This window comes from Mauremys mutica, chromosome 11 (assembly GCF_020497125.1).
Source record: "Mauremys mutica isolate MM-2020 ecotype Southern chromosome 11, ASM2049712v1, whole genome shotgun sequence".
Classification (NCBI taxonomy): Eukaryota; Metazoa; Chordata; order Testudines; family Geoemydidae; genus Mauremys; species Mauremys mutica.
This window is the reverse complement of record NC_059082.1, coordinates 48127984-48154168: the sequence shown is the minus strand read 5'-3', so window position 1 is coordinate 48154168 and position 26185 is coordinate 48127984. Positions and strand designations below refer to the sequence as shown.

The window sequence follows — 26185 nt, the reverse complement described above, 5'->3', positions numbered from 1 at the left end:
GAGCTCTTTTTGGATTTGGGACTGCATCGCCACCCATGCTGATCGGAGCTCCACGCTGGGCAAACAGGAAATGATATTCAAAAGTTTGCGGGGCTTTTCCTGTCTACCTGGCCACTGCATCCGAGTTCAGATTGCTGTCCAGAGCGGTCACAGTGGTGCACTGTGGGATACCGCCCAGAGGCCAATACCGTCAATTTGCGGCCACACTAACCCTAATCCGATATGGTAATACCGATATTAGCGCTACTCCCCTCGTTGGGGAGGAGTACAGAAACCGGTTTAAAGAGCCCTTTATATCGATATAATGGGCCTCTTAGTGTGGACGGGTGCGGCGTCAAATCGGTTTAACGCTCCTAAAATTGGTTTAAACGCGTAGTGTAGACCAGGCCACAGTGTAGCTGCTCTTTGCCAGTAGGAGATCTCTCCTGCCAGCAAAATAAAGCCACCCCCCATGAGAAGCAGAAGCTTTGTTGGCAGGAGAGCATCTCCTGCCAACAAAGCACTGTCCACACCAGCGCTTTTTGTCAGCTGGGGATGGGGGGGGTTGTTGTTTGTTTGTTTGTTTTCACACCCGAACCAACAGAAGTGTAACGACAAAAGTGCAGCATAGACATAGCGTTAGTGTTTTCGTGTGCGTTTTCTTCTTAGATGATAGGGTCCATTGCTATTCTTTTACCTTCCACCCCCCCCCAAGTTTTTACTTTATTTTTCCCCCCTTTACTGGGGATTGCCCCATCAAGGGGCATGCCCAGCTCCCTGAGGTTGAAGCGGTGCCTCTCCTGTAAGGAGTCCATACTTGTAACAGATGGATAGTCCCACTGCATATGGTGCCTCAGGGAGGCCCACATTCCCCAAAAGTGTGCTTTGTGCCAGCAACTGAAAGCCAGATCCTGGAAAAACTGGGAAATAAAGCTAAAACTACTTCTGATGGAGGGAGCTCTGCAACCTGCAGTTGACCTGGGTCCTGAGTCTCCTCAGCAATGAGAGCCATCACTGCAGCCTTCTACCTCCAAAGTGGGTGAACTGAGGAAGGAAACCTTCAGATTCCCTGTGAAACATCTCCAAAAAGAGAGCCACAAGCCCTCTCACAGTAAGTCCCTAACCAGCTAGAGGAGATCCCCATCACATTCGGTCACTTTGGTACCGATGGCTCCTAAACATGATACCCACAAGTCGTGTGGGTCATCCAGTGAGGACACCTGGAGTAAGCCTAAGGACCCTCTGGGCACAGGTGCTGAGGTAGTGGTACTGCCTGTCAGACAGAAGCACAGACCGTACTGCCTGTGGGAAGTCGGCACCGATACGGAAACCCTCAGTACCAAAACCAACTAAACCTCATTGGACTGCTCATCTTGGTCAAGATTGCCAATTGCTTCAGTACTGACAAGTCAGCACTGGCAAGCCCTGACAGTACTGATGATCATGGCACTGCAGGAGTTCAGATTTTCTAAGAACCTGGTGATATCTGAAACCCCAGAGTTTCCTTTACTCGGTACTGGATGCATCTCAAACCCTGAATCACCACCAGTACTGAGCAGTTTGCCTCCAGTCGTCTTATCTGTGCCTCCAATTGATAGCGGCCAGGAGGAGGTTCTCTCTCACTCAGATTATGCTCCCTCCCACCATCAGCTCAGACCTTCCCAGGCACATTTTCACTCTGGATCCCAATCCCATGATATGACCAGCCATGGGCTCTGCCACCTATGCCCTTTCTACTGCCACAGTGGCCACACCAGGCCTCCCAGGCATCCAGGGTCACTGTAGAACTCTGTACCTCAAAGTAGTACCCTGTTATCCCCATATTCATCATTCATATATGATTTTGATGTTTCATACAAAGCATGCCATATCATATATCATAGAAAAAATCATGATCTGATGAAAATATGTATATCAGTGTGTATGATCTTTTGAGATTTTGCTGTGTAGTGGTTATTGAAATATGTTGCAAATTTGGGTAAATTAGTTCTCCAGTGGCAACAAAGGAGGTGATCCAAACCCACACAGGTGTTAAAAGACCATTAATCAGCAGGGGAGTTGTAAACAAGGGATTTAAAATTGTATATGAGAAGCATCACACAATGGGGATTGCTCAACCCTGTAACTCAGCAAGGCCCATCAGGCATGCCTGGGCTAGTATTTTTTCCAGGGGTCCTTATGATGCCACTGTTCACCTTTTTCTTCTCCCACCTATGCTGAAGGGAAGAAGAATGCTGGGAAGACAAAGACTTGAACTGAGGAAACTGGTCCAAGGCTTAAAGGGAAAGCCTGTGTATTAAGGACTGTAACATACTTGCAACATCCAGTGGGGTGAGAGAAACTGTTTGATCCAAATATTGCTCAGGATTTAGACTGTGCTACTCCAACCTGCTTACTTTTTATTTTCTTTAGTAACTATCTCTGAACTTTTAACCCTACCACTTATAATCACTTAATCTATCTTTCTGTAGTTAATAAATCTGTTTTATATTTTACCTAAAACAGTGTTTTTTGGTTGAATGTCTGGGAAATCTTCGCTCAGGCTACGAAGGCTAGTGTGTGCCCTCTCCACACAGAGAGGGTGGACTGGGTAATGAACTTATACTGGTCAGACTTCTGACCAGGGCAAGACGATATAGTTCTGGGGGCAAGGCTGGGGGCTTGGCAGATTTGCTGGTGCCTTTCTCTGTGATATTCATGAGTGGCTCAGGGAACATTCATGCAATTCAGCTGGGTGTGGGGCTCCACATGCTGTTGTACTGAGTGATAACCTCACCTGGAGGGGTTTGCTGCTTGTCACTAGCAAAGCATTGTGAGAGACAGCCCAGGCTGGAGAGTTCAGGGGGCACAGCAGTACCCCAGTTCCAGATTATACCCTGGGATCCCATCACAGTCACCCACTGGGAATCCGTGAGGCGCTCTCCTTTTGCCTCTGCAGTTAGAGCCTCAGCACCTCCTGAGGAAATATCCGAATAACAGGAGATTGAGCTAAAAGAGGAGACCACACCATCAACTTCCTCCTCTCCAGAGAGGCAGTGATGTCACCTCCTCCTTCCTTGGCAGACAATTTTAGGTGCTTTCAGGATCTTAAAAAGAGGGTGCAGATACATTACATATCCCTCTCAAGAAGGTGAGAGACACCCACCATAAGCTGCTGAACATTTTATATACACCCTCCTCCTCAAAGATCTCCCTCCTCATTGACGAGGCACTTTTGGATCCAGACAAACTCATGTGGCAAACACCAGCATCGGCCAAACAAATGTGCAAATGGGCCAACAAGAAGTATTATGTCCTCTTCTCCCACCCGCCACCTAATTGCATCATGGTGAATTCGGTGAACTCCCATGGCCACTAGCACTACTCAAAACCCACCCCTTATGATAGGGATCGGAAGAGACTTGACTGGTTTGGGAGGAAGGCCTATTCTTCTGCAACTTTGCAATCTTGAGTTGCAAACTACCAAGCCTTAGCGGCCACATATGACTGCACAAGTTACGTGAAGCTTAATGCCTTTATCAATCACCTGATGGAGTCACACAGAGATCTGTTTCAGGCCATCATACAGAAACATCACTCCAGACCACATTAGATTCTGTGGAAACTGCAGCCTGTTCGATCTTGACGGTAGTCGTGATGCAACAAGTGTCGTGGCTGCATCTTTTGAGATCTCCCCTTCAAAGGACCTCCCCTTCAAAGGCCTGAAATTGTTTGTTTGTGGACAAGACCAGTGCCGCACTCCACACTCTGAAATACTCCACAGTCACACTTCAGTTGCTGGGGATCTATATGCCCAGACAAAAAGGGAAACTTAGTCCTCAGCCATCACAGAAGTCACGCCCGCCCAATTACCCATCACAGTGCTACAGCCACAAACCATCAGGTGCAAACCATCAGGCCTCCATGTCACAGCCTTCCACCTCAAAACACCAATTTTGATGCCACACTCTACAACACCAGTTCTTTCGACCTCTCACTTCCCTTTGGATGCTGTCTGGCTCTATTCCATCAGAACTGGGAACACAACATTCAACAGATGGGTTTTGGAAATTATCTCCCATGTCCACTTCACCTTCCTCCATCCTCTCTAGTCTTCCTCTCTGTCTCTCTTCAGGGATCCTTCTCACAAGAGACTATTAAGACAGGAAATAAATCACCCATCTCTAAGAGCCATAGAACCTGTTCATGCACATCTCTGAGGCAAAGGATTTTATTTCTGATATTTCCTGATCCCCAAGAAAAAGGGAGGTTGGGGACCCATACTGGACCTTAGAGCATTGAAGAAATATGTGAAGGCTAAAAAAATTCTAGATGGTCACACTACCAGTGATTATTCCATCTGTGGAATAAGGAGATTGGTTCTCAGCTCTCAACCTTCAGGATGCCTATTTCCACATATCGATTCTATCATCTCCCAGACAATTCCTCTGGCTTACCCTAGGTCAGGATCATTACCAGTATAGAGTACCCCTTTTGGCCTCTGTTGGGTCCCAGAGTATTCTTCACAGAAGCGTCTCACCTATGCACCTTGGGGATCATGATCTACCCATACTTGGATGACTGTCTCTTCAGGGGCCCGCTCCTTCAGGACACCCTATGGCCCACCCACAGGACAATGGGGTTATTCATGAAGCTAGGACTACAAATCAACATCAAAAAGTCAACCTTAACTCTGGTACAGTACTTGGAGTTTATAGGGGCCGATCTCAGTGCACTGCATGTGAGTGCGCTCCTCTCACAACATGGATTTCACAGCCTGTCAACGCTCATAGAGACAGTTCAAACTAGTCCACAAACATCAGCCAGACATTGCCTCCAGCTTCTAGGACACATGGCAGCTGGCATGTTTGTAATATATCATGCCAGACTTCACATGTGATGTCTGTAGACAGGGTTCAGTTCGGTTTACAGGTGAAACAGACAGAAAGGTTAGACAAACCTCTCTCGATGCCTTCCACGGTCAAACACTCCCTGGATTGGGGGAAAGACCCAACAAATGTTTGCATTGGTGTTCATGCAAAGTTCACACAACTTTCAATCCCGACATTACTTCTCATTGCAGCTGCATCCCTCATATGTTGGGGTGCACATCTCAACAACCTCACAACTCGGCAAGTGGTCGTCCATGGAGGTGACTCTCCACATCAACCTCCGAACACTTGCTTTCACTGATCAGAGGTACAGACATGAAGGTCATGACAGACAACATCGTGTGCATATACTATCTAAATTGTCAGGGTGGTGCCAGATTGGCTTCCCTGTGTGCGGAAGCGCTAAAGCTCTGGAACTGGTGCATCTGCCACAATGTTCTAATATCAGCAGCCTGCCTACCTCCCAGGAATGCAGAATGCAACAGCGGACACTGAGTCACAAGTTCTCACATGACCACAAATGGGAACTGAACCTAGCAGAACTCCACAGCATATTCTATCAATGGGAGACACCGACAATAGACTTGTTTGCTACTTAACTGAACAGGAAGTGCCCACACTGCTGCTTCAGGATTGGCCTTAGAAAGCACTTGTTATGGGATGCTCTCCTTCTTCCATGGGACAAGGACCTTCTATATGCCTTTTCTCCATTCCCTCTGCTGTTGAAAGTCCTGTTAAAAATAAAAAGGGGAAAAAGCAAATGTCGTCCTGATTGCTCCCACCTGAGTGAGACAAACATGATACCTGTACCTGTCACAGCTTGCAGTGTGTCCACCAGTCTCTCTTCAACCCACTCCTTATCTCCTCTCACAGAACGAAGGATACATTCTCCATCCCAATATGCAGATATCCTAGCTCAAGGCTTGGCTTCTTCATGGTACCAACACACACAATGCGGCTGCTCCATGGCGGTACAGGAAGTGCTGCTACACAGTAGAAAATCAACTACTTATCATACTTACCTGCAGAAGCAAACTAGGTTTCAGGTTTGGGCAATTCCAGACAAATTACCCTGGCATCTTCTACCCTTCCCATGGTGTGTGTTGACCTCAAGAGGTCAGGCCAGTCAGTCCCTGAGTTCGCTCAAAGTACACGTGGTGGCCACAGTGATTTTCCGTTAACAAGTAGAGGGATATTCAGTTTTCTCCCACCCAACTACAAAAAGATTCCTCAAGGACATAGTGAACCTCATTCCCCAACCCAGGCATCCCACTGCAATGTGGGACATAAATCTAGTTTTAAAGAGTCTCACTAGATCGTGCTTTTGAGCCTATGGTCACTTGTTCACTCACATACCTGTCAATGAAGACAGCATTTCTGGTAGCCTTCACCTCGGCAAGGAGAACAGGGGAAATAGTGGCACTAATGGTGCACCACTCTTTTTATAATATTCTTTAAAAATGAGGTTACTCTTTGGCCCTATCCAAAGTTCATCCTCTGGGTGACCTTGTCTTTTTTCACATGAACCAACTGATTCACCTTCTGACCTTTTATATGCCACAGTGAGGCTATACTGCACATGCTAGATGTTAGGAGAGCTCTGGCCTTTTATCTGGACAGGATGAAGGCCTTTTGGAAATCTCCTAAGCTTTTCCTTTCCATTGCATAAAGGTCTAAAGACACAGCAATATCAGCCCAAAGACTCTCTCCAAATGGGTCTCAAACTTGTATTAAACACTCCTGTAATGTTTGCGATGTGGTACCTCCATCTGGAATCCACACACACTCCACAAGATTAGTTTCCTCCTTGGTTGCCTTCCTCAAGAATGTCCCTATCTTGGAAATCTGCAGAGCAATGACTTGGGCATCTTCTCATACGTTCGCAGAACACTGCGATTACTGTAGACTGTTTCTGACACCATCTTCAGCTTCGTAAGACTATCATCCATAACAAACTAGACTCCGAAGCCCCAACCTCCCATTGGGGATACTGCTCAGGAGTCACCTACAGTGCAGCACCCATAGAACACTACTCAAGAAGAGAAAGTTACTCACTTTGTGCAGTAATGATGGTTCTTCAAGATGTGTGTCCATATGGGTGCTGAACAACCTCCCTCCTCCTCTCTACTTGAGAATAGAGAAGGACCTGAGGGTTCACCCGTGCAGCGCTAATTAGCCTCGAGGCAGAGCACAGAGGGAGGGGGATAGAGAATATGTGCAGGCTGAACAGAGACTGGTACCAAAGGTTTCTGATTAGAAGTACAGGGACACATACACCCCTATAATGGAGCACCCATAGTGGGGATGCGAGAACCCATCGTTACTGCACAAGGTAAGTAACTTTCTCTTTTGGCCTCTTTAATAACTAACCTGGTTAGATTCCTGCCTCAGCAACAGCAGCTGCAGTAACAGTGTAGTGTAGCCACATGGCAGGGAGGTTGGGAAAGCAAAAACATACTTGGTCTGGAAGAATGGAACAAATGGAATATTCTAACTGGGATTCTGCTTTATACCTCAGTCCTGCAGACTTTTATCTTTTGTGTCATTTGGAATCCTGCTGTCTCATTCCTTTATTGCAACAAGATCTTCAATTTGTCTTTCCACTGACTGTTTTTGAAATGTCTACAGAATGCGGGGGAGGCAGATATACCAGAAAAAACGAACGCAATTCAAAGGGGCACTAATTTAAAAATGAAGGCTGGGAATTTCAGTGGGGTTGAAGGGAGCAAGGTGTCCAGTTCCTTCTGAATTTCACTGGTAGGTGGTTATCATTGGCTTCTCTAAAGCTCCCTGCAAATCCCAGCCAAAAAGGAAAATGTGATTATAAAAGCATAGATGGTGGGGGGAGGGGGAGACTCAGGGCTGATGTAACTGGCAGGAACAACAAAGTATAAGAAAATGGAAAAAATATTTGACATTTGTTTGAAAAAGTCTTATGAAATGCTAGCATGCGACCAGGGGCTCTTTAGTCCCCTTAGCTATATGTAAGGGACAAGAAGAGAGAGTCCATGCTCTGTCTTAGAGGTCTCCTGTGCCTAAGAAATTGCTTTTGACGGGCCTCAGTGAGATGTTCTCTTCCATACAATTCCATCTTTTAAAATTTCTGAATGTAGTTTCCTTCGTCATTCATTATCATTTAGTTAATAACCATGACAGAGGATCAAATCCCACACAAAAGCTTGTGCCCATGCTCAAAGGTGACACTACAGTGTAATACTCTAGGGTAGAGGTTCTCAAATTGTGGTCTATGAGTTCCATTCAGGTGGTCCGCCGATAATTCCCTCTAAGGTGCATTCCTGGGCGGCCTCACACAAGAGAATGAAGGGCCACCCACCTAATTAGTGGAGCTGTGCAGGCATGGTTCCACTAATTAGATGCCTGAACCCTGGAGAAGATGCACATGTAAGGTGAGGTGGTGGCCTTGGGGGGAATAAGGGGTAGGTGGGAGGGAGCAGTGGGGTGAGAAGAGGGGATGAGAGGAATTTGGGATGTGCAGGGCTGCAGCGGGCAGAGAAAGAGGCGACTTTCCCCAGTTCCAGGGCTGCAGCTGCTGAGGAGAGATGGCCCTTCTTCCCAACCTCAGCTCTGTGGCTGCTGTGAGAGAGGGAAAGACCCCCTTCCTCCGCAGCCTCAGCTCTGTGGCTGCCGTGGCGGAGGAGAGAGGGCACATCCATTGCATTAGAAAGGTATGACTACTGATATTAAAATGAGTTGTGGGCTTTTATTTGTAGAACAAAAAAATAGCACTTTTATCCAAAGCACTTTACAATAGTTAGCTACCGGTACAAACAACATTTGGAAAGATGATTAAGTGGTCCACCGAGACCCTCAGCAATTTTCAAGTGGTCCGTGAAAAAAGAAGTTTGAGAACCCCTGCTCTAGGGGACTTGGAGACTGCTGTACTAACAGTGAGACAGGAGCTGAGTTTGACTTCACATCTATCTCTGGATGGTAGTCTAGATGGAAGTTCAATGCCATGGTACTTTGCAGAGAAAGAAGAGGCATGTAGCTTACATTTCCTCTCAGACAGAAGCAGAAAGGGTTCTTGCTGTGTCTGACTGGTGTGTGCACACACAGTCTCAGCTGTACTGATTTCAACTCCTTATTCCATAAGGCATCACAACTGCAAAGGGCACTATATGAAACCAACTCACTTTGTGCTGTTTTTAAATTTGTTTTGGTCTGTTATCTCCCCCACACAGAGAACACTGCTCCCCAGGCCATCGGGAAATCCGTCCCAGCATGTCTGCTCCTTCTCCATTTTATCCAACTCTTCCATAACAGGTGCGTCTGCCCTTTCTGCAGTACAGAATGAAGATCCATAGTGGGGAAATATTAAGTTCTGAGCTGATGCTGCGTTGGGATGAATCAGAAAGGCTCTCTTACCACTGTATGTGGTGAGGAGTAAGGGAATAATCTTTAAAAGGGGGGGGGGGGAAGTCCTTTCAAAACCACAACCATTCACCAGTTTAGTTGAGTCATGTCCCATGGGGTGACAAGCTTCTGCTTCTTGATGATTTTTACATAGCTTGTAAAAATTTCTCCTCAGTTTCTCTCCTTTCGTAACCCCAGTTCCATGGAATTCTATATAAAGAAACAGAATTTGTGGGTGAAAATACTGAGCCAGGAATTCTTTTCCTTAGAGAGTAGTCATACTCAACTTTACGCTAGGCTTTGTCTAGCGTCAGAATGTTATGTGAATTTCATATGGTGAAATAGATTCACTGACCAATATTTTGTCTGCCATTTGGCCTTTCCCTCTGGCCTTTTCATGAATATAGCACTGACACCAGTTAATTTGCATCCCACCATGGATCTCAAAATTAGCATTAGAACCTCAAGGTTATTTTAATTGGAAATAATGGCATGCAGCTATGGTTACATGCAATATTGACATTGCCTTGCCTGGCAGTGAACTGCTGATTAGCTTGTGCTGCTACTATTTGAAGTCTTAATTTCATCACTGTTTTCAGTGTCAGCTTAGTTTGGAAGCTGTGTAGAATTCCCTCTGCCTCTTGATTGTTAATGTTGCTCCCATTTAACTGTTGTGTTTTGGTTTAAGGAAGATGTTCAGTTTTGGCTCCTTCTGAGACTTAATTCTTCACTCTTTAGGGAGAGGTTCATTTCGGCCAATCCAGTCTTCACTGACTAAAACTGCAGTTTCTCGACCCATTGTGCCCAAGGTTCTTCCAACACAAGCTACCAATCACCTGTCCAGTAAGTCTCTCCTCATAAAAGTGGCATATTTTGATTTCCTGCATCCAGGTACAAATCCTTGGTGCCTTTAAAAATGTGTTGCTTGCTTTTATATATACTTTGCTGTACATAAAAACAGTTTGCACCACAATAGGTGTGGAGAGATTTGCTGTAGGGAAGGAGAGTGGGCAATGATGACAAACTCCAAATTAGTATCACATACCATGCTCGTATCCTCACACTTGGCATATGGATGAATGGATGTATCTATGGCTCTGCACCAGACCCAGCATCATAGATGCCCTGATCTCTGGGGAAAGTTAGAATACAGACTTTGTGGCTCAGGTTCAGCTCTGCATATGTATATTACATTTTGTTCTAATCCCTAATAGTTTATCCACCAAGACAAGATTTGGAATACTGGGTATGGAGGGGACCTCACCAATCCCTCCTTTTCTACCCTGCCCCATAACAAAAGAACATGTCCCTTAATTAAATGAACTGGTAGTGAGAACATGTAACCAGGAATCCTATTTCATATTGTGTGCAGTTGGCCTGGGGAATTCTCTGCCACAGGAAGAGACAGTTAAATGTTGCAAGTAAGGGGTTGTGAAAGAGCTGCATAAGCTTAAGTTTCCTAAACGCTGTGTCCTGTGCAAGTTAAAATGCAGAGCACAACTTTATGCCTCAGAGAATAAGCTGATCAGCTAATATGGAGAAATCTTCCTCCCTCATGCAGAATAACACAGCTGACCAAGTTCATTATGGGTTTTTGCTCCAACAAATATCAAGCCTAGGCTACAGCCAGAAGCAAGGTACTAGATGAGACTGTTATGTTGGTTTTATAGCACCTCTCTCAAACTATAGGCACTTCCCAGAAATTACACAACCAACTGCATTACAGTACAGCAAAATTTAAAACCAGGTGGACAAACAGCATATCTGACGTGTAAATACTACTAGGAACATTTGTGGAGAAAAATAGGGATACCTCTTTTAAACTCCACTGAAATGCAGTACAATGGGAGTGCCTTAAGGGGACGGAGTGGAAAAATGATAAATATTTTGCTAAAAATGCTGCACCTCCTAAATATGGACAACCAGCATGTCTGCAGGATCTGAACTAATATGACCACTTCTGCATCTCTATGCTTACGTTAAGATTTATCTACATGGCCTGATTCAATTCCTCCACAAAGATATTTATAGGAGAGATGGCCAGTCAATGAAAGAAAAGATCTCTAATATCTTTTCTCTCTATTTTACTAAAGGTGCTATTGACTTGGCAGCTAAAAGTGCTGGTATTATCCCTGGCAGCCCCTTGCCTGTCCTGGATTCTGAGGGCTTGTCAGGTGTGTCTCCGCTGTCACCAGACAGTGTGACTGCAGTGGTCACGGGGCAGGAGTTGGCCGAGGCAGATCAGAACGGAGGCTCCATCGGCACAGCAGGGGTCAGTATCTCTTGAATAGGCTTGTCAAAGCATTCATCATCTCCTTTGTTTTGTGCAAAAAGCCAGCCCCTGTATTAATTGTGACTCTGTGGTCAGCTTCCTCTTGAGGCTTGTTGGCTGGATGCATTTTTCAGAGCAAGCCTAGCCCAGGACGGAGTGGATTGGTGGGTGTGTGGTGTTCAGGACCTGGTGGGGAGAATCTAGGGAAACGGGCACTGCTGTGTTGGAAAATAGGTTTCCATCCTGTAGGCAGTCTTACAGCCATGCAATTTCGATCTGCACTTCAGAAATCTGAAACCAAAAGGCAAGGCACCATTTGAGAAAGATGCATTGAGTAAAGGAATTGTGGGCACAACAAGAGAGTGCTAGTAGTGAGCAGCTTTCTCCTACCGTGACTGCATATTCACAGGGGTCTCCAAGTGCCTGCGTTCTGGTTCCAGCTGCATCCTCTTTCAGGAGATCACTTTATAAGTGGGAGCTGTGATGGCCCTTACTGTTTCCCTTATCCATACCTAGAACAGGTGTCAGTGTTTGCCACATCCCAGGGAGGTAGTGGAGAGAGCAGTATCCCTGAGATCCCATCTTAGAAAAGAGGATAAGGGGGGAAATTATGATCATCCTTGCAACATGTGCTTGTCTCTTGTAGCTCCTGCTCAGTTTGCTATAGTTGGTGTAGAAGTGTGACTCATGTAGTCCCTTTTGCACTTCTAGGGTTCAAACAGTAGGTGTCGGGTTCCTTTCATTAACCTACCCACGCAGCAAGAGCAGGAAACAGTCCCTGATGGATTCCAGGTACAGTACGAGCTGATCAAACAGCAGCTGCATGAAGTTTATAGTAGTGATGTTCTTCACACAAGCATCATTTAGGGACTCATATTCCAGGGCCCCCTTTTCACCATGCCCCCATTTTCTAACCATTCTTGTAGAAATAGTCTGCAGATCATATGGCTCTTCCTACAGCCATCAGGGTAATTGTTCTCTGTGACTGTTACTGTGCTGGAAGGGAAGTCTCTCACCTTGCTGTGCACAGCTGTTTATGTTGTGATTTTATACTACTCAGAGCAGAAGAGCAGAGTGAAACTAACAAGTTCTGATCTCTGAAACCGATCTTGTTTAATGCTGCACTTGTGCATTGACTGGTACAGTGGAGGTGTTTAGCAAAGCAAACAAGTACCTTTATACTGCACCATTCTATTTTAAACATTGTCTGAAGGGAAAGTAGACCCCAGGAACTGAAATAAGTATTACTCCTGGGGGACTTCTGTGCCAAAAAATTAAAAATTCTGTGCACGATAAAAAAAATTCTGCATATTTTATTTGCCAAAATAACATAATATAATCAAACTAGTTTCAGTTATTTTAGTAATTTATTTCAAAATACCTGTCAGCAAGTATGTCTGTAACAAAACAAAACAAAAATTCCCCCAGCGAGTAGAGAGTTAAAGAAACCCCTACAACAACTTAGTTCCTGTTTCTCTGTTATGTTTTCGTTGTGTGCCTCAATGTGAGTGTGTCACATGTACCAAGTGGGCACATCTGGGATGGGGGGGGGACTTTGCCCCTCTGGTCTCAGGCACCCACACCCCCTACTCCCAGAGCCCAGCCACGGGACACCCCCTACCTACCAGAGCCCAAGAATCCAGAGAGAGAAACAGCCTGAGGCTGGATCTCAGGCTCGTATGGATTTCCTGCATGCTGCCTCCTTCTTTTAGGACATGCTGGCTGTCCTGTATTTGTGAGCTGGAGAGACAGGTTCTTCTGGGTCCAGCAGCCGCTAGTGACAGCCAGCAGCTTTTCAGCATCAATTCTGTGGAGGGCGGGGAATGAAATTCTGCACAGAACATTAATTCTGTGCAAATTCTGCATTGTGCAGTGATACAGAATTCCCCCAGGAGTAAAGTATGCATTCTGGCAGTGCTGTCACTGTATCACTGCAGGAGGAACATTATCCAATAGGTAATCTTGATGACAGTAATAGTTGCATAACCAATATCTTCTTAAGAGAAACACTTTGCTTTGTGTCTAACTCATGGCTAATTATAGAAGCAAGGATTGTTCGATGGGTGTTAATTTTATAACCTCAGACCAGTCTGGTGGCTAATGCAACTTCAAATGTGATGTTGAGACACTCTTCAAGGACATATATGGGAGCACTTAATGATGAAACTCCAGTTATTTTAGTGGAAGAAGGTGTAGGGATAACTTTTTTGGAGTGGAACCTGCTGGCTACAGAAGTCCTCCAGATGTATATACTGGTGGTGGGGTGTAAAGGGATTGTAAATTGGGAAAAATTTCTACTTGAAATTCAGGGAGTGTGGTCTTTATTTTCCCACTTGTTAGGCCATGTAGTATTCCACATGCTTATAGTACTGAAGTGATCATCCCCTGTGGGTGTAGCGTTACTAAGGGGAAAGCCATTCTGGGACACTGGGTCTAGTCAAGAAAAATAAGTCTTATTAAATCAGAGGTGATTTCCAAGCAGCTGCATATTTCTCAGCTGACAAAAGCTTGATTCAATATTCAGCTGTTAAGAATGGTCTTGTAGTATAATGGAACTCCTACAACTGAAACCAGTGAGAGAGTTAAGAGAAGGTTTTGGAAATGCTCTAGTTTAAATCAGTTGCATTTGGGTGTGATGCAAAACCCAACTTTTGTCAAACTATTGAGGGGGGTATGGGCTGAGTAGTGGGATGAGTATGCTTGTGGGCTGTCCTTTTGTATGGTTTTATGTTTTTGATAGGTGTCCAGAGCATAGAACCTGTAGATCTCTTATTCTTGGTATGAAAAAAATATTTCATCAGGTAGTTGGACTGGTGGAATGAGTATGCTAGGAGTCTGTTCTGCTTGATTTTTATTCTGCTTCTGTTGCATCCAGCTTTTCTTCTCTTTCAACCCAATGCTCAGGATCTCCGCAACACATAATCTGTCTGTTGTAACTTTTAGAAGTGTCCAAGTTCTATGCAAACTAGTGACTCATTCATTCTGTGACTCTTACAGCAGGACACATCAGTCCTTTCTCTGTCAGAACTGTCCAAGACCCCTCTCCAGAATGGTCTCTCCACTCCTCCGCTTCCTCCATCACAGGCCTCCAGTACCCATCTGTGTCCTCCCAACGTCTCTGCTCTGCTGGATATCTCTCTTCCTGGACCACCTGAAGATGTGCTTTCTCAGGGAGAACCTGCCACTCAAATAAGCGACTCTATCATCGAAATCGCTATCAGCTCTGGTCAATACAGTAAGACTAGTAATGAGAATGCCTTATCTTGACTTAAAGTTAGAAAAATGCTATTCACTGCAGCATGTTCTAAATATCAGAAAAACCCTTATTAGGCAGCATTGTCATGGATTTAATGATATCCTTTGAGAAGTTAAATTGTGTAGTTCCCCTTTTTCTTAACAAGTCTGACTGTGCATTTTAAATTAACGTACATTTAAGTTGTTGCTGGCCTAGCAGAGAGCTTTGGTAGCTCTCTGAACTTACTGAACAGCTCTGCAGCAGTGTCCTCCATAGCTTACTAAAATAGTAAGGACCAAAATCTTCTCTCTGATCTCCCTGTGGGTTACCTATTGATTTCAGTGGTAACCCTGTAGACACACATGAGGAGGGAATATGGCTCCTTACATATTCCTTAAGTGAATTAGACAGCCCCTTTTGACCAGTGATACCATGGGTCTTCATAAGAAATTTTTTTTTTAACTTAGGCCATGTCTACACTTACAAGCTTACAGCGGCACAGATACAGCTGTGCCATTGTAAGAGCACTACTGTAGCTGCGTTATGCTGACGGGAGAGAGCTCTCCAATCAACATAATAAAACCAGCTTAATGAGCAGCGGTAGCTATGTTGGCAGGAGAGCATCTCCCGCCAACAGAGTGTTGTGCACAAACGCGCTTATGCCGGCAAAACTTATGACATTCTGAGGTGTGTTTTTTCACACCCCTGAGCGACAAAAGTTTTGCCAACATAGGTGCTAGTTTAGACATGGCCTAAATATTGTCATCCTGTCCTTCATTTAATCCTGCAGAGACATGGCCTTGGTGGTCTTATACCGTGACTTTCATATGTAAGCGATTTCTTAAAGTAATAAATATGCAAGCGACTGGAACATTTATCCCCATTTCACAGATAGGGAAAAACTGAGACAGAGGTTAAAGTGAACTTCTGCTCTAAAATATTACTCTGTAAAAATACAGAGTATTGAAACAGTGTTTTATGTTAGACAAACACCTGTCGGGAATGGTCTAGTTATTACTAGCCCTGACTTGAGGGCAGGGGACTGGATTTGATAACCTCTCGAGGTCCCTTTCATCGTGCACGTCTATAATTCTATGTTTGTGTGTCAGTATTTCCAGGTAAAATTTGCTCAGTTTACCAGGAAAAATGTGTTTTAAATTCAAGTCTGCAAATTCACTTTGAGAGCTGAGACTCAAAGTGGGTTCTTTACTTCTCCTGCATCTTCATCGGTAATAAAGGTCAATGGGGTTGCATAGTTTGACCTACATCATCTTTAGTATCTTTGAGGTTACAGAAGAAGGAAAGAGCCATTTCCAGGGTGACTTTGTAGGACTGACATTTAAAACATTCTTTTACTGGTCAGCTGAGCAAAGTTGATGTAGAAATGTTGATGTAAACGAACATAGAGCCCCATCACATCACTTTTTGTCATTTAAAATGCCATACTAATTTGAGTTGCCCAAGACCCCACAAAAAGTCAGTGTCAGAGCCGGAAACTCAAATTTTGGATATCGCGGATACCAGAAGTATTATGAGTTGGGTTGTAAGGAGCTGGATAGTGTAACTGATCTAGTAAATTATCTATGAAGTTGCAGCATGTACTGAGAAGTGGGGGATGCAGTTTTAAAACAAGTCAGTCAAAACCTCCCACAGGACTAAGCACCCACCAATACTTAGCATACAAATCTGGGATTAACTCTGCTTGTTCAGATTTGCAGTTCACCTTTAAAGTATTGCATTAGATTGAATAATTGTATTGTTTCTCATTTGTGAACATGCTTTACGATGTAACGGTGTATGCTTCTAAAAACAATATTCTTTACACACAAAAATGTTGACATCAATTTTTAAAAATTTACATCTTGGGGAATTTTTCAAAAAAGAATTGTGGATCTGAATTCTGAGCAACTTGGTGTTCTTTTCCGATGTCAGGCTGTCCCAGTTGCACATCAGAATCCCTCCCTGTTGGGTATGCAGGAGTGGTCAGGTCTCATTTACCTGGCGGTCAATAAGGGCCTAAACCTCTTCACCTACTAGCAGAGAACCTATAGAGAGACCCAACACCCAATGGATACAGCATCAAATGATCTTTCACACTATGGTGATTTTGTGCCACTTACCTAGTTGACCAACTGTCCTCTAAAGGTTCTATATTTTCAGTTTGCTTATAGTTTCTTTAAATGAGTGTGGACAGTAGCTTACATCTTATTTCCTTTTCCCACAGAAATCTTGACACACCTGCTCCAATTAGGACTGAGCTAAATTGGGCCTTTCAGATCCCCACCTTCCACTATCACACTCCTTCCTTGGGAAATTTCACTGCACCATAGCTAAATTATTTCATCAACCAGTCAATATCCTTAAGATGAGTTGGTTTAGGACTAAATCCAGTTCCCCTTATTCCACTGAGTAGTGCCATTGTAGTTCAGAATAGCTTGGTCTTGGTTGATTCTCTGTACAATGGCACTACTACTAAGAGTATTATGTAGTGCCTTGCTTCCAGTTGCCTGAAAATGTGTTGAACACCCCAAAGTACTTGAAGTTGTCCTGGTAGCTTTACGGAATTGACTCAGTCATTGATTCTTTGCATTGGCTTACAGATGAAGGTGTTTCCCTCTCCCCTGCAAAACTGAATGGCAGTGACAGCTCCAAAAGTCTTCCATCCCCCTCCAGCAGTCCTCAGCAGAACTGGATTGCCTCTCCGAGCCATGATCCACAGTGGTACCCCAATGACTCTACTGATTCATCTCTCAGCAGCCTATTTTGTGAGTGTCAGTACACAGAGAACTATGATGGAGGAATGGTCCTATTTTTTCTAAAGAGCTTCTCTTCACCCAGCCCCAGTCCCTTGACTTGGAGGGAGTCCCTGGAAGAGAGTAAACTCAGTAGGACATTGGAAGACTTTTTCCCTTCCTCTCTAACTGGAATTGTTACCCCTAGATGGACTTAATTTCATTCAGCCCAGATTTGGAAGTCTGCTCCTGAAATAGAAGTTGCTCAGCAGGCACGGGGCAACAGCGTATACCTTGGAGCGAGTAACTGAGACCTTTTTGTAGTCTGCCAGGTTTTGCAAGTCAGACTCCTCTTTTAGGTTGAAACATTTTGAGTGTTCTGCTAAAACAGCAAAATGATGCCACCAGCTCTTCTGTTTGGAACTTGTAGGTTTCATTGTATGCATGGTGCATAATTCTAAGGAGGTGAGAGAATTGTTTTTTCTGAGTTAGCTCAAAAAATGAATAGCTGTATGGCTAGTGTCTCCAGTGTAATATGTGTTTATCTCCTTTGGGCAAAGGTGATTAGTTGATCCATTTGGCAGCCTGCTGGTAGTGCTCATGCTAGTAATTTCTTATTCTGAGGAGGTAGAGGAGAGAGATGGCTTTAGATCTCCTTTGTGCTAGGTTTCCATGTACCTCTCCTCCTCCTCCTCCTCCTTCAAATGTACAAGTTCAATACACTGACTTGCTGCTAAACAACAAAGTAAAAGAAGCAGTGAGAGGCAAAGAGGCATCCTTTAAAAAGTGGAAGTTAAATACTAGAGAGGAAAATAGAAAGGAGCATAAACACTGGCAAATGAAGTGTAAAAATACAATTAGGAAGGCCAAAAAAGAATTTGAGGAACAGTTAGCCAAAGACTCAAAGTAATAATAATAATTAAAAAAATTTTTAAGTACATCAGAAGCAGGAAGCCTGCTAAACAACCAGTGGGGCCACTGGACAGTTGAGGTGCTAAAAGAGCACTAAAGGGGGATAAGGCCATTGCGGAGAAACTAAATGAATTCTTTGCATCGGTCTTCACGGCTGAGGATGTGAGGGAGATTCCCAAACCTGAGCTAGTCTTTTTAGGTGACAGATCTGAGGAACTGTCCCACATTGAGGTATCATTAGAGGAGGTTTTGGAACAAATTGATAAAATTAAACAGCAATATGTCACCAGGACCAGATGGTATTCACCCAAGAGTTCTGAAGGAACTCAAATGTGAAATTGCAGAACTACTAACTATAGTCTGTAACCTATCATTTAAATCAGCTTCTGTACCAGATGACTGGAGGATAGCTAATGTGACGCCAATTTTTAAAAAGGGCTTCAGAGGTGATCCCGGCAATTACAGACTTCAGTACCGGGCAAACTGGTTGAAACTCTAATAAAGAACAATATTGTCAGACATATAGATCAACATAATTTGTTGAGGAAGAGTCAACATGGTTTTAGTAAATGGAAATCATGCCTCACCAATCTACAGAATTCTTTGAGGGGGTCAACAAGCATGTGGACCAAGGGGATCCAGTGGATATAGTGTACTTACATTTTCAGAAAGCCTTTGACAAGGTCCTTCACCAAAGGTTCTCACGCAAAGTAAGCTGCCACGGTATAAGAGGGAAGGTTCTCTTTTAGATTGGTAACTGGTTGAAAGATAAGAAATAGAGTAGGTATAAATGGTCAGTTTTCAGAATGGAGAGAGGTAAATAGTGGTGTCCCCCAGGGGTCTGTTCTGGACCAGTCCTATTCAACATGTTCATAAATGATCTGGAAAAAGGGGTAAACAGTGAGGTGGCAAAATTTGCAGATGATACAAAATTACTAAAGATAGTTAAAACCCAGGCAGACTGCAAAGAGCTACAAAAGGATCTCTCAAAACTGGGTGACTGGGCAACAAAATAGCAGATGAAGTTTAATGTTGATAAATGCAAAGTAATGCACATTGGAAAGCATAATCCCAACTATACACATAAAATGATGGGGTCTAAATTAGCTGTTACCACTCAAGAAAGAGATCTTGGAGTCATTGAATGGATGTTTTCAGAGAACTATCCACAATGTGCAGCAGCAGTCAAAAAAGCAAACAGAATGCTGGGAATAATTAAGAAAGGGATAGATAATAGGACAGAAAATATCACATTGCATCTAAATAAATCCATGGTACGCCCATATCTTGAATACTGTGTGCAGATGTTGTCGCCCCATCTCAAAAAAGATGTATTGGAATTGGAAAAGGTTCAGAAAAGGGCAACAAAAACTATTATGGGTATGGAATGGCTTCCATATGAGGAGAGATTAATAAGACTTGGACTTTTTAGCTTGGAAAAGAGATGGCTAAGAGGAGATATGATTGTGAGGTCTATAAAATCATGACTGGTATAGAGAAAGTAGATGAGGAAGTGTTGTTTACTACTTCTCATAACACAAGAACTAGGGGTCACCAAACAAAATTAATAGGCAGCAGGTTTAAAACAAATAAAAAGAAGTGTTTCTTCACATAATGCATAGTCAACCTGTGGAACTCCTTGCCAGTGGATGTTGTGAAGGCCAAGACTATAACAGGGTTCAAAAAAGAGCTAGATAAGTTTATGGAGGATAGGTCCATCAATGGCTATTAGCCAGGATGGGCAGGAATGGTGTCCCTAGCCTCTGTTTGCCAGAAGCTGGGAATGAGCAACAGGGGATGTATCACTTGATGATTACCTTTTTCTGTTCATTCCCTCTGGGGCACCTGGCACTGGCCACTGTTGGAAGACAGGATAGTGGGCTAGATGGACCCTTGGTCTGACCCAGCAGGGCCATTCTTATGTTCTTATGCTTTTCCTCTCTATACAGCAAGTTTCATCTCTCCCGAGAAGGGCCGGAAAATGTTGCCGATTCCTGTTGGAACTGCCAGTGGCACCTCCTTATTGGGACCTAGCCTACTGGATGGAAACTCACGGGACTCTTTTGTGTCTCGATCTCTGGCAGATGTAGCAGAGGTAAGTGGTCAAATCACATCAGGCTGTATTTGCACTTGAAATAATTACCATTGAATGGGACTGCTTGCTTCCCTTTTTAATAGTATTGTTCATGTTACTCATTATATCTCCTTGGGATACTTATGGCAGATGCCAGGCTTTACATTTAACAGAGCAGAGAAACAGATTTACACAGAAGATGCAAAATAAACTGGTGGTATGTTCTGCATGACTTGCTGTGTGGAACTCTTATGAGCAACCTTATGGCTCCTGCCTCGCTAGTTGGTGGAGATCAGGTCTATTTTATACATCAACAGTTCTCAAACTTTAGCAACCCAAGAACTCCCATTTTGATTTAAATTTTTTGGGGACCCCAAAGCCTCCTGCTCTGTCCCAGGCCCTGTGCCCACTCCATGCCTTCCCTCAAGGCCCCGCCCCTTCTCTGCTTCCTTCAACCCCCTCCCCTGAGCATGTCCCATTCCTCCCCCTCCCTCCTAGTGCCTCCTGCATGCTGGGGAACAGCTATTCCATAGCATGCAGGAGGCACTGGGAGGGAGAGGGAGGAGTTGATCAGCAGGGCTGGAAGCCCCAGGACATGATTCCAACCCCTCCTCCAAGCACACCTCATCCCCATTCCTCCCCCTCCCTCTCAGTGCCTCCTGCATGCTGCTGAACAGCTGTTCCCTAGTGTGCAGGAGGCACTGGGAGGGAGCAGGAGGAGTTGAGGGAGGATGGGGGAGGAGTTGATCATTGGGGCCTGACTCCAGTTTGAGAAATGCTGCTATAGACGATATGCTTTGAACTTAGCATACAGGGAGTTCAATTCCAGCTCTTCTCCATACCTTGATCCATGGAGCTGCAGCAGAACTATGCTGATTCAATATACATCGCTGGCTGTTATTATAACTATGCCTCCACTCTGGACAGGGAGGTGAGGGAGTGAGCACCTTTATGCCACTGCAGCCTCCAGTCCAACTTTCTGTCAGCAAAGACTGTGCCAGATTTTGCTGGAGTGAATCAAGCCTATGTTAATTCAGAGCTCATAGCAATGTACTTGTAAAGAATTTAACTGACTCAGTGCAGTCATCTAGTTAACATTCCCTTCAAAGAGAAGGTGATATGTTAGCCGTTACTTTAGGCAAGCTGTCATGTTGTTGGAGGAGCAGCCACAACAGTTTAATAATAGTCTTAACAAAAACAGTGTTTTGAAAGGTCTGTCATCAAGGGTCCTGCAGAAGGAAGTCTGTACCTGTTCTGTACATAAACAAGTGCAGGCAGCAGTTGTGCAGGCTTCCCCATATCACTCTGCCAGTGCATCTCACTGCTGATTTGGAGGGTCAGCTGTAAAGATGTGTTGGTATGTCCCATTCATTCTTAGCCTGTTGGCTAAGGTGGCCACAGACATACCAATCAATTTTTTTGTGAAGTGGACACTTGTCAGCTAAAATTGGACTGAGGCTACTAATTCATTTCAGAGAGGCCACTGAAGAGCCAGCAGATAACTGTTGAGCTGGGCTGCATTGGAACAGATGAATTGGAGGTGAAAATCTTGTACTTTCCTATGTGGCCCTGATCTCAGCTTGTATTATCTGGTCCCTTAGTAGTCACAGGCAAATGTTACTCTCTCTAACCCAAATGAATGAGACAAACCTCTGCTGATCTGTGGGTTTCTTTTTTCCTATCCATCTTCTAGGTGGTGGATTCCCAGCTGGCTTGCATGATGAATGAGAACAGCATCGATTACATATCTCGTTTCAACGATCTGGCCCAGGAGCTGTCAATACCTGAGCCAACCCGTAGGGAAATCCTCTTTGATGGAGGAGGAGGAGGCCCCCCCATTGGAGACCTCTCACAGTGAGCATAAGAGACCAGTACGCTGGTGGAGACTGTTCAGCTTAGTAGAATTTATTGTACTGGATCTGAGAGGCAAGTTGAGGGTATGCAATTGATGTCCAAATGCCGTCGACCAGTGCACGCCTTTCTAGAAGAGCAGCATTGTCTTTAGAGGTCTGAAGAAGTATCTGCAAGTCCTAGAATGTGCAATACGCTGCGGAAAATGTAACATGAAACATTACAGGGAGTGATGTGTCTGCATCAGTGATATAAGATGGTGAATAAATGAGTTTGAGGTGGTCCTGGATTTGTACTTTTGGCATGGCCTAGGCAAGAAGCTTGGACAAGAGTATGGCTAGAAACTTCTTCGACTTGAATCTTTTTCTGCATGGTGATCAACATACCATGATTTGGGATCCACATTGAAATTGAGGGGTGGAGGGAGAGGGAAATCCCTTTTTCTACTCACATCTTGAAACGTACTGTTTGGCACAATTGTCGAATCAGTGAAACTGAAGTTTCTTGCACTCTCCTGAAAGGCACCATTACTCTGTGATGCTTGTGCTGCAATTTAAAAAACATTCTGTTTCTTTGGCTACGCCTCGTTTATTGAACATTCCGGTGGGGCAGATGCCTGCATTCTTCTTTTGTGGAAAAGAATATTGGGAGGATCTCTGCTGATTTTTCTTGTTTTTTTAAATCCTACCCTACATCACAGCCAGCATCCTTCTGACTGAATCTATTTGATCCTTTTAGCAGGCTGACACAGGATTCTTTATCACATTGGACAGTGCAGTGGGTCACCACCTCCAATGGGGTCTGTTTTCCCTGGAAGATGGTTACTTTCCAGGAGAGGAAGCACTGCAGAAAGTGGTCTTCCTGGAATCACCCTTAAAGCTTTGTCTTCATAGGTTTTGTTTTTGTTAGGAAACCTGTATATCACCATCTTTCTTCATATAAACGCCAGATCCAGCATCTCATTGGGGATTCTTATGGGAGAGGAGATAGGAAAGAATAATGTTCATATAAAGATATAAATAACTAAGTTAGATTTCAACAATCTTATATCTTTCAAATGAGGAAGCGAAGTGTCAAGTCTCATCTTAATCTGACCTCTCCACCCTGTCGTGGCCTACCTAGATGCTCTGTGGTACCTCAGAGCATCATTTTTCACTGTAGTCCCTCCCTGGCACTTATGGGTCCAGAAGTTCCCAGCTGTTATGCATTTCTATGATATAGTGTTTTAATGCCTGAAAGACCCAAGTCCTGATATCAGCAGGTCCAAAGGAGTTCTAGTAACGTTACTTCCTTTATAAATGGTTTTCCTTTTGCTTCTAACAGCTCAGGATACATCCTTCTCCTATTTCTGTTCCCATCACTCTTGAAAAGAATACTTTTACTGTGCCTGTTTTTAAAGCATTTATCTGCAGCCTCCAGTAAAAGGATTCCCCTTGACTATTTTAGGTAGCTCTGAAGCTCTCCGAGGAGCTCTTCCTGTATAAACCTCAAACTTTTATATACATAGCTGTTTGCTAATTAATCAAACATAAACCCCTCTATCCTTAAGGCCATTAGCAGGGCTTCATTTTCTCAACTTGTGCTATGCTCTGGATGTAGTTCTACCTACTCCTACAAAGCATTTGACTGGGAGTCTTATTAAAATGTTGACCACAAAGCACTGATTGGGCATACGAAGTTCCCTGTCACTTAACCTCCACCTAGTTAGACATTTTTTATATTGGTTGACATAGCCTTTGCATTGTGCTTCTCTAGCTTTAAGAGAGAATGTAACCAGTTTTCTGATGTTCATACTCTGACCCAGAGCAGGTTTATTTACCTCCTTCTCTAATGGGCGGAAAGACTTGGAGGCCACTCCTTTGATTCATGCTGTAGGATGCCTTGTGTCTGGTTGCTTCATTCTTCTCTGGGATGTTGGAACCACCTGCCCAGTTAGACACAGCATTCGTACAATTGAGTATTCACAGCATCACTCAGACCTGTATAATTAGCAAGCAGTGGGTCAGCACATTAGGGGGGGGGCAGATTTCATACTAATAAGCTAACTCCCTGCTTTGGCTATAGGTCACCTGGGTTCTTTCCTCTCAGAACATGCGGTCTAAAATCCTATCACAGTTTGCAGGGTCTCACACAGTCCTAGAACACAAACACATTTAAGGTTGCCAGCCAGATCTACACTTAGTCATGTATATTTGTTTCTGAAGGGTTCAGACTTGGTAGAAACCAGGATTTCCATTAATCCCAAGAATCCCACTATCTGAATCTTTCCAGTGATTGTTGTAGTTGAGATGTCTTTCAGTCCAGTCTTTCTCAAAGCACCAACTCCAGGTTTTGGTTACCCACATTAGTAATGCTGTCTATATTCTCCAGAAATACTTCTGCTAACTAACAGAGGCTTCCTAGTATAGATGTGCCTGTGAATTATTGAAACATAATGACATTTAGCACATGTAGAAGGAGGAGAAGTGACAAGTTCTAGTCAAGTGCAACAAATCTGAACCTTCAGTTGGTTTTTTAGGTCTTAAATTTTGAGTAGTCTTATGCTGGCAAGTATATTTAGTTACTTCAACCTTCCCCCGTCCCCCCCAAAATAGATATTGATAATAGGACGGATGTCACATTGATCTTGTGAGGCATTCTTCCCCGCAGGGGGTCTAGATTATGCCAACTCTGTTGCAAGTGAAGGGTATGACATTTCACCAGAATCTGCTTATGAGTCTATCGACAGAATGTAGGGAGCTGTCTACAGCCCATATGCCTTACCACAAGAAAAAAATTGTTACAGGATGAATCTCAATGTAGTGGATATTTGTAATGGCCCATGAGGCCAGCAGATTTTAATATCCTGGACTTCTCAAGGCAGAACAGGAGCACTAGGTGGGGAGGCAAATATGAAGAATAGGGCAGAGCCACCTTTTAGCACCCAGAAATTCTATGATAAAAATGTGCTTAGCATCTGCCTTTTTAAAAAAAAAAAATCTTCTTATAAACACATATTTGAACATCCTGTCCTCTCCCCATGGTCTCCATGGCCCCCTCCTTTTCTCCCCTCCTTCCTGATATTTGCAGTGCACAGAGAATACTCCCACCTGCTATATCTGGTCTCTGATTCAGGAATGTTATGATACCCTGCACATTGTTTTGCTTGGGTTTTGCTGTTACAATGCAAAGTTTCTTGTCATCGGGGAAAATTTTAAAACAAAATTTTAAATTCAGATCAATAGAGAACACAGTCTTCGTGAAAAGAACAGGAGTACTTGTGGCACCTTAGAGACTAACAAATTTATTTCAGCATGAGCTTTCGTGAGCTACAGCTCACTTCTTCGGATGCAGTGAGCTGTAGCTCACGAAAGCTCATGCTGAAATAAATTTGTTAGTCTCTAAGGTGCCACAAGTACTCCTGTTCTTTTTGCGGATACAGACTAACACGGCTGCTACTCTGAAACCAGTCTTCGTGAAGTTGCTTGTAGACACACCTTGGGAGGTACCTTTCTCTAAGAATTGGTAGATCTCTAGCAGATGCCCCATCGTATGCTGGACTTCAACAGATTGTACCGAGGGCTGCTGTGGGGAAAGCTAACATCTTGTTTAAAGTAGAAAAATAAAAGTTATTCTATTTCAGCTCCTCCAACATGACTAAGTAACCAGAACAACTTTGGTAACCATTTCAGCTTTTTCTGAACAGATGTTCAAGTATGTTGCTAGTCAACTGCAGGCAGGATTGTTTCAGGGGAGTAACGCTTACTCTGTTATCATTCATGAGGCACTTTGAGGAGGCTGAGAGGGGGGAATAGACATTGACAACCTGGCATCTACTTCTGATGTAAGTTCCTGTAAAGCTTGTGCTCTGACTTAAAGTTTAGATTTTTTTTTTTTAACCTCAGT

The 26185-nt window shown here is 43.9% G+C and overlaps 1 protein-coding gene across 8 annotated transcripts in view; it reads left to right on the top strand.

The window, feature by feature from the left end:
- The window catches only part of CRAMP1 (cramped chromatin regulator homolog 1), a 120932-nt gene extending 95353 nt beyond the window's left edge, over window positions 1-25579 (top strand). For 5 of the 8 annotated variants that reach the window (XM_044979755.1, XM_044979754.1, XM_044979751.1 and 2 more), the window contains 8 exons: window positions 9053-9134; window positions 9963-10067; window positions 11318-11496; window positions 12208-12288; window positions 14494-14731; window positions 17332-17496; window positions 20325-20470; window positions 22143-25579. In XM_044979755.1, coding sequence (XP_044835690.1) covers window positions 9053-9134; window positions 9963-10067; window positions 11318-11496; window positions 12208-12288; window positions 14494-14731; window positions 17332-17496; window positions 20325-20470; window positions 22143-22307 — 1161 coding nt within the window. In that variant the 3' untranslated portion in view covers window positions 22308-25579. The remainder of the gene's footprint in view (window positions 1-9052; window positions 9135-9962; window positions 10068-11317; window positions 11497-12207; window positions 12289-14493; window positions 14732-17331; window positions 17497-20324; window positions 20471-22142) is intronic. The other 3 variants (XM_044979752.1, XM_044979753.1, XM_044979759.1) reach the window with 3 other exon arrangements.
- The last annotated feature ends 606 nt before the right edge of the window (window positions 25580-26185 follow it).